Source organism: Oncorhynchus kisutch, linkage group LG12 (genome assembly GCF_002021735.2).
Source record: "Oncorhynchus kisutch isolate 150728-3 linkage group LG12, Okis_V2, whole genome shotgun sequence".
NCBI classification, from domain to species: domain Eukaryota; kingdom Metazoa; phylum Chordata; class Actinopteri; order Salmoniformes; family Salmonidae; genus Oncorhynchus; species Oncorhynchus kisutch.
The window spans coordinates 28076610-28089409 of record NC_034185.2 but is presented as its reverse complement, the minus strand read 5'-3'; the positions used below and the strand labels follow the sequence as shown (position 1 = coordinate 28089409).

Below are 12800 nucleotides of genomic sequence, written 5' to 3'. Positions count from 1 at the left end.
TTCATCAGTGCAAGATATCACCTTTCAGAGCTGAAGTCATCTACATTTAAATGACCTTTTAAACTTATTTTCATTACTTTACAATACCCTCATCTGTCAAACCCCCAAAGAATCGTTCATGCTCACCCTTCACTTTGATCCCCAATGATGAGCAGAAAGGAACAAAGAGAGAAGAAGGATTAAAGGAAAAGTTAACACAAAACTGTCTTTGGAACTGTGGTGTTGAGATAGGATTCAGCCTGGCAGCAAGGCCTCATCCAATTTGTGGTGATTGTTATCCACCCATTCACAAACAAGCGAACCATCGTTAAATAGGAATTACATTTCTCAAAACACATAAATGATGTGCACATTTGAAAGATATGTTAATTCTATGTTGACTGAAATGATTGAAAAATGTAAATGTGTGTTATCACGTAGACTAGTAATAGCACTCGGACGCTGAAATGACCAAATTAGCATTCTCAGATGGCAAATATCCTACTGTTATCTACATAAACATTAAGGCACAGTTTCTGTATTTTGTCATTGATATTCTGTGCCTAACACTGTCAGTTCAATAATTGATCTTTGATTGAAAAGGGATAGCCTGTATGCATAATGAGCATTATACACAGTCTAATATTATGAAGTGTTCTTACTACGTGAAAACAAGTACCATTTTTTTCAATAATATTCCTCAGCATATAATTAACATATATTTCAAATTCTGTACTCGTTATTTCATAGTTTTAACAAATGTAATTCATATTTAACGATAGTTTTGCTTATTTATGAATGGGCTGGAAGGAGGAAAACCAGCCTGGCCTCAGAGCATTTCGTATGTTTCTGTAAGTAAATCTGAGACACTCCATTTAGTAGGATAAGTTAAGTTTCATATTGTATGTATTAATTTGTGGCTGTCCATCACTCATTTCGTAAGATATGTTACCAATTACAATTTGTTTTATATATGTTCTGAATTTGCAAAACGTATGATATGTTACGAATTCTAACTAGGTGGCTAACGTTAGCTAGGCTAGGGGTTACGGTCAAGTTTAGGAGTTAGGTTAAAGGGTTAAGGTAAGGGGAAGGGTTAGCTAAAAGGGTTACGGTTAGGGTTGGGGAAGGGTTAGTTAATATGCTAAGTAGTTGCAAAGCAGCTTAAAAGTTGTAAGTAGTTGAAAAGTTGCTAATTAGCTCAAATGCTAATGTTGTCCATCTTGAGATTCAAACTTGTAGACTTTGGGCTGCTAAACTTGTAGACTTTGGGCTGCTGTTCGCATTATACGCCTACCCATCCACCCTGACCAACCACCCTACTTTCGTTTTTTCCTTAAGTAACCATTTGTCTTATGTAAACATACCAAACGTAATAAATCATACTGTTCCGGATTTACATTTACTATGTTACATCTAGTCTATGAGACCAGGCTGCATTCGATCAGGAACTGGGTCAAGTGGGCAGGGCTAAATAAGGTGAATAGAGCCCAAGTTATGAGTCTATCTAGTTTCTCACCCTCTCATTTCTCAATTCAGATTTTCTCTGTGTACAGACACCAAGAGAGCCATTTCCGCATTTTAGCTCTTTTTGAAATGGTGTGGTTAGAGAGGGTCCTCTTACCCCTTCTTCCCCTCCAAGCTGTTCATGTGTGTCTCCAGAGACTCCAGGATGCTACTGGGAGCCTGAGGGTCAGCGAAGAGAGTACCAATCAGAGACACAGAAACAACAGGTTTATGTGACTGACTTCCTTACTCATCTGCATGCCAACACTTCAAATAACACAGCACCCAATTCTATTTCTATGGCAGCACCACTCCAGACCCTCCATTTTGAACTCATCCCACTACCCCACTTTTCTATGAACTCAACGGCCTGTAGAATGAAGTGTTAAGGAACATTTTTACTTAAACTCTTCAGTCGTTTGTGCACGGAAGCACACACACATGCAAATACACACACAGACATGCACTGCAGTCAGAAGTGTCAGCCTGCAGAATTATCCCATGCCAAAACTCCATCCTCCCAAACAGGCACTCTGCCAAGCCACTCCACGTCTCTATGGTTACCGGGTCCTCGATAGGCTTAAAGGGACAGTCCTCATCGTCTGAGTCTATGAGGTTCGTCACCACTCGAGGGTGCAGACACTGGGATCGCAGGAGGAAGATTAGGATGGATGTGTGTGTGTGTGTGTTACAACTATGCCATCATCCTTCCAGAGAGAAAGCACAAAGACCAGTGACTTACATAGTTGATGTCTGGAATGTCATTTTTTTCGACACCGACTGTCTGTGGAACAAAACACACACCAGAGACAACTTCACAATCATATCCGTGCGTCATAACCTTACGTTCCAAATAGAGACAGACACTGTATGTGAGCAATCACGGTGTGAGTTTCACTTGAATATAAGTCAGTTAGAATACAGACAGTTAGGAAGTTTCCTTTACCTCAGCGAGCTTCATGAACTCTCCAATCTTGGTGACCCTGGTCAGGAACCTCTTATAGATCTCCAAGGCCTCCTTGCAGTCGCTCTTCTTCATCTTAAAGTATTTCTCTACAGACATTTAACAGTTGTTAAGAATAAGAGCATCTTCTAAATCGCCACACGGTGAAAAGAAGTAACTTATCTTTTAATTGTTCTGCTTCCCAAATGGCACCCTATTCCCTTAATAGTACATTACTTTTGACCAGGGCCCATAGATCTGTGGTCAAAAGTGGTGCACTATAAAGGAAATACTGTGCAATTTGGGATGCACGCAATGACATGTCTAGCTCACCTAATAGATTGATGACCCCATCGTTGTAGGAGGCAAACAGCTTGACCAGATCCTTGAAGAGCAGCAGGAACGCTGCATTGATGATAGGGTTATTCAGCTCCTTGGGGTGGACCTGGGAGAGAGAGAGACCTTTCAAAAGTGTTCAACAGAAGATGAATTAAACTCCAGCAATATTCTGCTGTACTAAAACATTGTACACCCTCACAGAAATATCAGGGTCAATAGAACAGATAGCATCATTGCTATTGAGCGAGAGAGAGAGAAAGAGAAAATGTAACACAGGAAAATAAACAACAGGTAAACAGTATTCTTTGTGACCTGACATAGTACGGTGGTCAGCTTATTCACAAATGACCAAAGGCCCACAGACAGACAGATAGGCAGGCAATCAGTTGTAAACAGATCAATGATAAACAGCATGTCCAACTCACATCAAACTCCAGCAGTGTGTCGATCTGGGTCTGCAGGACGGGCATGCCTTTTAACAGCTTGTCTGGAGCCATTGTCCTCATCACCCCTTCAGCACTGTGGAGGAAACACACAGGGGAAAGCATAACGAGGGCCTCATGGATGAGGTAAATTACAAAATGTCCTCAGTGACGAGGTGAATCACAGTATGAGGTGGGCCTCAGTGATGAGGTGAACAACAGGTGGGCCTCAGTGACGAGGAGAGACAGGGAAGTGACTGACCCCTTCTTGACTTTGGTGAAGTCGAAAGCCATCTGGCGATAGGCAAAGGCCCTCTCATTGAGGTAGCGGCCGTAACGTCTGATGAACGTAGACATGTCATAGCCTAGAGAAAGAAGAAAGCACCACATTCATGTCACACCAAAGGTAAAGCTCCTGATGAAATGTAAAGGCCCTTCTGTTTTGCAAGTCGTATATCTGATTGTAGGGGAGTTTTGAAGGGGATTGAAGGGGAGGGTTGCAGTAGCTCTTTTTTTTGTTTACGTTAGGATGAGAGACAGTACGATGAGACAGGGGATCTATAATGAGACCAGGGCAAGACACTGGTGACTAGCGCAGGAAATCGCAATCAGAGGCAGGAAGCAGTTTAGTGTGCGTGCAAGAGTGCATGGATGTGTGTACAGATGTAGGAACTCAATTTGAGCCAGTTTGCTACAGCAGGAAAATAATCCTGCAGCAACAGGAAATGTGAATTATTATGTGGAATATAATTAATGGACATTTTGGTAGGGGTTGATACTTGATTTTCCCTTACGAAAATGTATGACATTTCAAAGTGGAAATTAAAAACTTTAGAAGCCTTTTTAAACCTCAAATACACTACACGTTTGAAATGTCCAGCACTGCAGGAAAGTTTGCCTGCAACAGGGTGATCTTGTTGTGGTTCTTAATGTTTTCCCCCATAATCCTGGACTATCAGACCACCATTTTATTACGTTTGCAATCGCAACAAATAATCTGTTCAGACCCCAACCAAGGATCATCAAAAGCCATGCTATAAATTCTCGGACAACCCAAAGATTCCTAGATGCCCTTCCAGACTCCCTCCACATACCCAAGAACGTCAGGGTACAAAAATTGGTTAACCACCTGACTGAGGAACTTAATTTAACCTTGGGAAATACCCTAGACGCAGTCGCACCCCTAAAAACAACAAAACATTTGTCATTAGAAACTAGCTCCCTGGTATACAGAAAATACCCGAGCTCTGAAGCAAGTTTCCAGAAAATTGGAATGGAAATGGCGCTACACCAAACTGGAAGTCTTCCGACTAGCTTGGATAGACAGTACCGTGTAGTATCGAAGAGCCCTCACTGCTGCTCGATCATCCTATTTTTCCAACTCAATTGAGGAAAATAAGAACAATCCAAAATGTATTTTTGATACTGTCGCAAAGCTAACTAAAAGGCAGCATTCCCCAAGTGAGGATGGCTTTCACTTCAGCACTAATAAATTCATGAACTTCTTTGAGGAAAAGATCATGATCATTAGAAAGCAAATTACGGACTCCTCTTTAAATCTGCGTTTTCCTCCAAAGTTCAGTTGTCCTGAATCTGGACCTAGGATCAAGGAAGACACTCAAGTTTTTTAATACTATATCTCTTGACACATTCATGAAAATAATCATGGCTTCTAAACCTTCAAGCTGCATACTGGACCCTATTCCAACTAAACTACAGAAAGAGCTGCTTCCTGTGCTTGACCCTCCTATGTTGAACATAATAAACGGCTCTTTATCCACCGGATGTGTACCAAACTCACTAAAAGTGTCAGTAATAAAGCCTCTCTTGAAAAAGCCAAACCTTGACCCAGAAAAAAAACATATTAAAAATATATTTAAAAAAAATATATAAATATATATATATATATATATTTTTTTTTTAATCGGCCTGTACCAAAACTCCCATTCCTCTCAATTTTTTTTGAAAAAGCTGTTGAAATCTGTTGAAATGCTTCAGTCTGGTTTCAGACCCCATCATAGCCTTTTAATGGCGTCAGACCGAAGCTCTGCATCTGTCCTTGTGCTCCTAGACCTTAGTGCTGCTTTTGATACCATTGACCACCACATTCATTTGGAGAGATTGGAAACCCAAATTGGTCTACACAGACAAGTTCTGGCCTGGCTTAGATCTGATCTGTCAGAAAGATATCAGTTTGTCTCTGTAGATGGTTTGTCCTCTGACAAATCAACTGTAAATTTCGGTGTTCCTCACTGCTCTGTTTTAGGACCACTATTGTTTTCACTATATATTTTACCTCTTGAAAATGTCATTCGGAAATGTAATGTTAACTTTCACTGCTATGTGGATGACACACAGCTGTACATTTTGATGAAACATGGTGAAGCCCCAAAATTGCACTCCCTGGAGCCCTGTGTTTAAGACATAAGGAAGTGGATGGCGGAAAATGTTCTACTTTTAAACTTAAAACAGAGATGCTAGTTCTAGGTCCCAAGAAACAAAGATCTTCTGTTGAATCTACACATTAATCTTGATGGTTGTGCAGTCGTCTCAAATAAAACTGAAGGACCTCGGCGTTACTCTGGACCCTGATCTCTCTTTTGACGAACATATCAAGACTGCTTCATGGACAGCTTTTTTCCATCTACGTAACATTGCAAAAATCTGAAACTCTCTGAACAAAAATTATGCAAAAAAATGTATCCATGTTTCTGTCACTTCTAGGTTAGACTACTGCAATGCTCTACTTTCCGGCTACCCGGATAAAACACTAAATAAACTTCAGTTAGTGCTTAACACGGCTGCTAGAATCTTGACTAGAACCAAACCTTTTTATCATATTACTCCAGTGCTAGCCTCTCTACACTGACTTCCTGTTAAGGCAAGGGCTGATTTCAAGGTTTTACTGCTAACCTACAAAGCATTACATGGGCTTGCTCGATCTCTCTGATTTGGTCCTGCCGTACATACCTACACGTACGCTACAGTCACAAGACGCAGGCCTCCTTATTGTCCCTATAATTTCTAAACAAGCAGCTGGAGGCAGGGCTTTCTCCTATAGAGCTCAATGTTCATGGAATGGTCTGCCTATCCATGTGAGAGACGCAAACTCGGTCTCAACCTTTATTTATTGAAGACTCATCTCTTCAGTAGGTCCTATTATTGAGTGTAGTCTGGCCCAGGAGTGTGAAGGTGAACGGAAAGGCACTGGAGCAACGAACCGCCCTCGCTGTCTCTGCCTGACTCATTCCCCTCTCGCCACTGGGATTCTCTGCCTCAAACCCTATTACAGGGGCTGAGTCACTGGCTTACTGGTGCTCTTCCATGCCGTCCCTAGGAGGGGTGCATCACTTGAGTGGGTTGAGTCTGATGTTATCTTCCTCTCCGGGTTCGTGCCCTCTATTGGTGTGGGGACTGTGCTTTGGCACAGTGGGTGGGGTTATATCCTGCCTGTTTGGGCCTGTCTGGGGATATCATCGGACAGGGCCACAGTGTCTCCCGACCCCTCCAGTCTCAGCCTCCAGTATTTATGCTGCAATAGATTATGTGTCGGGGGGCTAGGGTCAGTCTGTTATATCTGAAGTATTTCTCCTGTCCCCAGTCCACCTGGTCATGCTGCTGCTCCAGTTTCAACTGTTCTGCCTGCGGCTATGGAACCCTGACCTGTTCACTGGATGTGCTACCTGTCCCAGACCTGCTGTTTTCAGCTCTCAAGAGACAGCAGGAGCGATAGAGATACTGACCTGAGCCAACTGACATTTACTCCTGAAGTGCTGACCTGTTGCACCCTCTACAACCACAGTGATTATTATTATTATTTGACCCAGCTGGTCATCTATGAACATTTGAACATCTTGGCCATGTTCTGTAATAATCTCCACCCGGCACAGCCAGAAGAGGACTGGCCACCCCTCATAGCCTGGTTCCTCTCTAGGTTTCTTCCTAGGTTCTGGCCTTTCTAGGGAGTTTTTCCAAGCCACCGTGCTTCTACACCTGCATTGCTTGCTGTTTGTTGTTTTAGGCTGGGTTTCTGTACAGCACTTGGTGTAAGAAGGGATTTATAAATACATTTGATGGATTGAATGATTGATTAAGATACCACATCTGTACATGTACAGTACTATGTTTCGCGTGTGCACATTGCATGCTTGCTACTGTTCATTATGCAATTAAAGGCCAGCAATTTCTTCTCTTTCCAGATGGCCCGTCTCCTCCGGTCTCCTCCTGTCTCCTTCAAATCCCTCCTGTCTCTGCCTCTCGTCCTGTCTCTGCCTCTCGTCCTGTCTCTGCCTCTCGTCCCGTCTCCGCCTCTCTCTGCCTCTCCTCCCGTCTCCGCCTCTCTCTACCTCTCCTCCCGTCTCCGCCTCTCTCTCCTCTCCTCCCGTCTCCGCCTCTCTCTGCCTCTACTCCCACCTCTCCTCCCGTCTCCGCCTCTCTCAGCCTCTCCTCCCGTCTCCGCCTCTCTCTACCTCTCCTCCCGTCTCCGCCTCTCTCTCCTCTCCTCCCGTCTCCGCCTCTCTCTACCTCTCCTCCCGTCTCCGCCTCTCTCTCCTCTCCCCCCGTCTCCGCCTCTCCCTGCCTCTCCTCCCGTCTCCGCCTCTCTCTGCCTCTCCTCCCGTCTCCGCCTCTCTCTGCCTCTCCTCCCGTCTCCGCCTCTCTCTGCCTCTCCTCCCGTCTCCGCCTCTCTCTACCTCTCCTCCGTCTCCGCCTCTCTCTCCTCTCCTCCCGTCTCCGCCTCTCTCTACCTCTCCTCCCGTCTCCGCCTCTCTCTCCTCTCCCCCCGTCTCCGCCTCTCCCTGCCTCTCCTCCCGTCTCCGCCTCTCTCTGCCTCTCCTCCCGTCTCCGCCTCTCTCTGCCTCTCCTCCCGTCTCCGCCTCTCTCTGCCTCTCCTCCCGTCTCCGCCTCTCTCTACCTCTGCTCCGGTCTCTTCTTCTCTCCGCCTCTCCTCCTGTCTCGTCCTCTCTCCGCCTCTCCTCCTGTCTCTTTCTCTCTCCGCCTCTCTCTGCCTCTCCTCCTGTCTCTTCCTCTCTCCGCCTCTCCTCCTGTCTCTTCTTCTCCCCGCCTGTCTCTTCTTCTCTCCGCATGTCTCTTCTTCTCTCCACCTGTCTCTTCTTCTCTCCGCATGTCTCTTCTTCTCTCCGCATGTCTCCTCTTCTCTCCACCTGTCTCTTCTTCTCTCCACCTGTCTCTTCTACTCTCTGCCTCTACTCCTGTCTCTTCTTCTCTCCGCCTGTCTCGTCCTCTCTCCGCCTCTCCTCCTGTCTCTTCCTCTCTCCGCCTCTCGTCCTGTCTATTCTTCTCTCCGCCTCTCCTCCTGTCTCTTCTTCTCACCTCCTGTCTCCGCCTCTCTCTGCCTCTCCTCCCGTCTCTGCCTCTCTCTGCCTCTCCTACCGTCTCCTCCTCTCTCTGTCTCTCCTCACGTCTCTGCCTCTCTCTGCTTCTCTTCCTCTTCTCCGCCTCTCTCTCCTCTCCTCCCGTCTCTGCCTCTCTCTACCTCTCCTACCGTCTCCGCCTCTCTCTACCTATCCTCCCGTCTCCGACTCTCTCTGCCTCTCCTTCCGTCTCCGCCTCTCCTTCCGTCTCCGCCTCTCTCTACCTCTCCTCCCGTCTCCGCCTCCACCTCTCTCTGCCTCTCCTCCAGTCTCCGCCTCTCTCTGCCTCTCCTCCTATCTCTGCCCTCCCCCCATCTCTGCCTCTCTCTGCCTCTCCTCCCGTCTCCGCCTCTCTCTACCTCTCCTCCGGTCTCTTCTTCTCTCCGCCTCTCCTCCTGTCTCGTCCTCTCTCCGCCTCTCCTCCTGTCTCTTCCTCTCTCTGCCTCTCTCTGCCTATCCTCCTGTCTCTCCTCAGTCCGCCTCTCCTCCTGTCTCTTCTTCTCCCCGCCTGTCTCTTCTTCTCTCCGCATGTCTCTTCTTCTCTCCACCTGTCTCTTCTTCTCTCCGCATGTCTCTTCTTCTCTCCGCATGTCTCCTCTTCTCTCCACCTGTCTCTTCTTCTCTCCACCTGTCTCTTCTTCTCTCCACCTGTCTCTTCTACTCTCCGCCTCTACTCCTGTCTCTTCTTCTCTCCGCCTGTCTCGTCCTCTCTCCGCCTCTCCTCCTGTCTCTTCCTCTCTCCGCCTCTCGTCCTGTCTATTCTTCTCTCCGCCTCTCCTCCTGTCTCTTCTTCTCACCTCCTGTCTCCGCCTCTCTCTGCCTCTCCTCCCGTCTCTGCCTCTCTCTGCCTCTCATACCGTCTCCTCCTCTCTCTGTCTCTCCTCACGTCTCTGCTTCTCCTCCTCTTCTCCGCCTCTCTCTCCTCCCGTCTCTGCCTCTCTCTACCTCTCCTCCCGTCTCCGCCTCTCTCTACCTATCCTCCCGTCTCCGACTCTCTCTGCCTCTCCTTCCGTCTCCGCCTCTCTCCGCCTCTCCTTCCGTCTCCGCCTCTCTCTACCTCTCCTCCCGTCTCCGGCTCCGCCTCTCTCTGCCTCTCCTCCTGTCTCCGCCTCTCCCTGCCTCTCCTCCTATCTCTGCCTCTCTCTGCCTCTCCTCCCGTCTCCGCCTCTCCCTGCCTCTCCCCCGTCTCCGACTCTCTCTGCCTCTCCCCCCATCTCCGCCTCTCTCTGCCTCTCCTCCCGTCTCCGCCTCTCTGCCTCTCCTCCTGTCTCCTTCTTCTCTCCGCCTCTCCTCCTGTTTCTTCCTCTCTCTGGCCTCTCTCCTGTTTCTTCCTCTCTCTGCCTCTCCTCCTGTCTCTTCTTCTCTCCACCTCTCCTCCTGTCTCTTCTTCTCTCCGCCTCTCCTCCTGTCGCTTCTTCTCTCCGCCTCTCCTCCTGTTTCTTCCTCTCTCCGCCTCTCCTCCTGTCTCTTCTTCTCTCCACCTCTCCTCCTGTCTCTTCTTCTCTCTGCCTCTCCTCCTGTCTCTTCTTCTCTCCACCTCTCCTCCTGTCTCTTCTTCTCTCCGCCTCTCCTCCTGTCGCTTCTTCTCTCCGCCTCTCCTCCTGTCTCTTCTTCTCTCCGCCTCTCCTCCTGTCTCTTCCCTCTCTCCGCCTCTCCTCCTGTCTCTTCTTCTCTCCGCCTCTCCTCCTGTCTCTTCTTCTCTCCGCCTCTCCTCCTGTCTCTTCTTCTCTCCGCCTCTCCTCCTGTTTCTTCCTCTCCTCCGCCTCTCCTCCTGTCTCTTCCTCTCTCCGCCTCTCCTCCTGTCTCTTCTTCTCTCCGCCTCTCCTCCTGTCTCTTCTTCTCTCCGCCTCTCCTCCAGTCTCTTCTTCTCTCCGCCTCTCCTCCTGTTTCTTCCTCTCTCCGCCTCTCCTCCTGTCTCTTCTTCTCTCCGCCTCTCCTCCTGTCTCTTCCTCTCCGCCTCTCCTACTGTTTCTTCCTCTCTCCGCCTCTCCTCCTGTCTCTTCCTCTCTGCCTCTACTCCTGCCTTTCCTCCCGTCTCCGCCTCTCTCTACCTCTCCTCCCGTCTCCGCCTCTCTCTACCTCTGCTCCGTCTCCGCCTCTCTCTGCCTCTCCCCCGTCTCCGACTCTCTCTGCCTCTCCTCCCGTCTCCGCCTCTCTCTGCCTCTCCTCCCATCTCTGCCTCTCTCTGCCTCCGCCTCTCTCTACCTCTCCTCCCGTCTCCGCCTCTCTCTGCCTCTCCCCTGTCTCCGCCTCTCTCTGCCTCTCCTCCCGTCTCCACCTCTCTCTGCCTCTCCTCCTGTCTCTTCTTCTCTCCGCCTCTCCTCCTGTCTCTTCCTCTCTCCACCTCTCCTCCTGTCTCTTCCTCTCTCCGCCTCTCCTCCCGTCTCTTCCTCTCTCCGCCTCTACTCCGGTCTCTTCTTCTCCCCGCCTGTCTCTTCTTCTCTCTGCCTGTCTTTTCTTCTCTCCGCCTCTCCTCCGGTCTCTTCTTCTCTCCTCCTGTCCTCCTGTCTCCGCCTCTTCTCCTGTCCCCGCCTCTCGTCCTGTCTATTCTTCTCTCCGCCTCTCCACCTGTCTCTTCTCTCCGCCTGTCTCTTCCTCTCTCCGCCTCTCCTCCTGTCTCTTCTTCTCTCCGCCGTCTCTTCTTCACTCCGCCTGTCTCTTCTTCCCTACGCCTCTCCTCCTGTCTCTTCTTCTCACCGCCTGTCTTTTCTTCTCTCCTCCTGTCTCCGTCTCTCCTCCTGTCTCTTCTTCTCTCCACCTCTCCTCCTGTCTCTGCCTCTCTCTGCCTCTCCTACCGTCTCCGCCTCTCTCTGCCTCTCCTACCGTCTCCGCCCCTCTCTGCCTCTCCTCCCGTCTCCGCCTCTCTCTGCCTCTCCTCCCGTCTCCGCCCCTCTCTGCCTCTCCTCCCATCTCTGCCTCTCCTCCCATCTCCGCCTCTCCTCCTGTCTCTTCTTCTCTCCCCCTGTCTCCGCCTTTCTCTGCCTCTCCTACCGTCTCCGCCCCTGTCTGCCTCTCCTCCCGTCTCCGCCTCTCACTGCCTCTCCTCCCGTCTCCGCCCCTCTCTGCCTCTCCTCCCGTCTCTGCCCCTCTCTGCCCCTCTCTGCCTCTACTCCCATCTCCGCCTCTCCTCCTGTCTCTTCTTGTCTCCCCCTCTCCCCCCGTCTCCGCCTTTCTCTGCCTCTCCCCCCGTCTCCGCCTCTCTCTGCCTCTCCCCCGTCTCCGCAACTCTCTGCCTCTCTCTGCCTCTCCCCCCCCTCTCTGCCTCTCCCTGCCTCTCCTCCCGTCTCCGCCTCTCCCTGCCTCTCCTCCCGTCTCCGCCTCTCCCTGCCTCTCCCCCCGTGTCCGCCTCTCTCCCGGTCTCCACTTCTCTCTGCCTCCGCCTCTCTCTGCCTCTCCCCCCCATCTCCGCCTCTCCCTGCCTCTCCTCCTGTCTCCGCCTCTCCCTGCCTCTCCCCCGTCTCCCTGCCTCTCCTCCCGTCTCCGCCTCTCCTCCTGTCTCTTCTTCTCTCCGCCTCTCCCTGCCTCTCCTCCCGTCTCCGCCTCTCCTCCTGTCTCTTCTTCTCTCCGCCTGTCTCTTCTTCTCTCCGCCTCTCCTCCTGTCTCTTTTTCTCTCCGCCTGTCTCTTCTTCTCTTCGCCTCTCCTCCTGTCTCTTCTTCTCTACGCCTCTCCTCCTGTCTCTTCTTTCTCCGCCTCTCCTCCTGTCTCTTCTTCTCTCCGCCTCTCCGCCTGTCTCTTCTTCTCTCCCCCTGTCTCCGCCTTTCTCTGCCCCTCTCTGCCTCTCCTACCGTCTCCGCCCCTCTCTGCCTCTCCTCCCGTCTCCGCCTCTCTCTGCCTCTCCTCCCGTCTCTGCCCCTCTCTGCCCCTCTCTGCCTCTACTCCCATCTCCGCCTCTCCTCCTGTCTCTTCTTGTCTCCCCCTCTCCCCCCGTCTCCGCCTCTCTCTGCCTCTCCCCCGTCTCCGCCTCTCTCTGCCTCTCCCCCGTCTCCGCAACTCTCTGCCTCTCTCTGCCTCTCCCCCCCTCTCCGCCTCTCCCTGCCTCTCCTCCCGTCTCCGCCTCTCCCTGCCTCTCCTCCCGTCTCCGCCTCTCCCTGCCTCTCCCCCGTGTCCGCCTCTCTCCCCGTCTCCACTTCTCTCTGCCTCCGCCTCTCTCTGCCTCTCCCCCCATCTCCGCCTCTCCCTGCCTCTCCTCCTGTCTCCGCCTCTCCCTGCCTCTCCCCCGTCTCCGCCTCTCCCTGCCT

At 50.5% G+C, this 12800-nt stretch overlaps 1 protein-coding gene across 9 annotated transcripts in view; it reads right to left on the bottom strand.

Moving 5' to 3' along the window:
- LOC109900827 (clathrin coat assembly protein AP180-like) overlaps nt 1-12800 on the bottom strand; it is a 45047-nt gene that overhangs the window by 16278 nt on the left and 15969 nt on the right. For all 9 annotated transcript variants that reach the window (XM_031837329.1, XM_031837323.1, XM_031837322.1 and 6 more), the window contains 7 exons: nt 3452-3554; nt 3193-3286; nt 2762-2873; nt 2432-2538; nt 2228-2269; nt 1604-1665; nt 127-132 (listed from right to left, as the gene is read on the bottom strand). In XM_031837329.1, coding sequence (XP_031693189.1) covers nt 127-132; nt 1604-1665; nt 2228-2269; nt 2432-2538; nt 2762-2873; nt 3193-3286; nt 3452-3554 — 526 coding nt within the window. The remainder of the gene's footprint in view (nt 1-126; nt 133-1603; nt 1666-2227; nt 2270-2431; nt 2539-2761; nt 2874-3192; nt 3287-3451; nt 3555-12800) is intronic.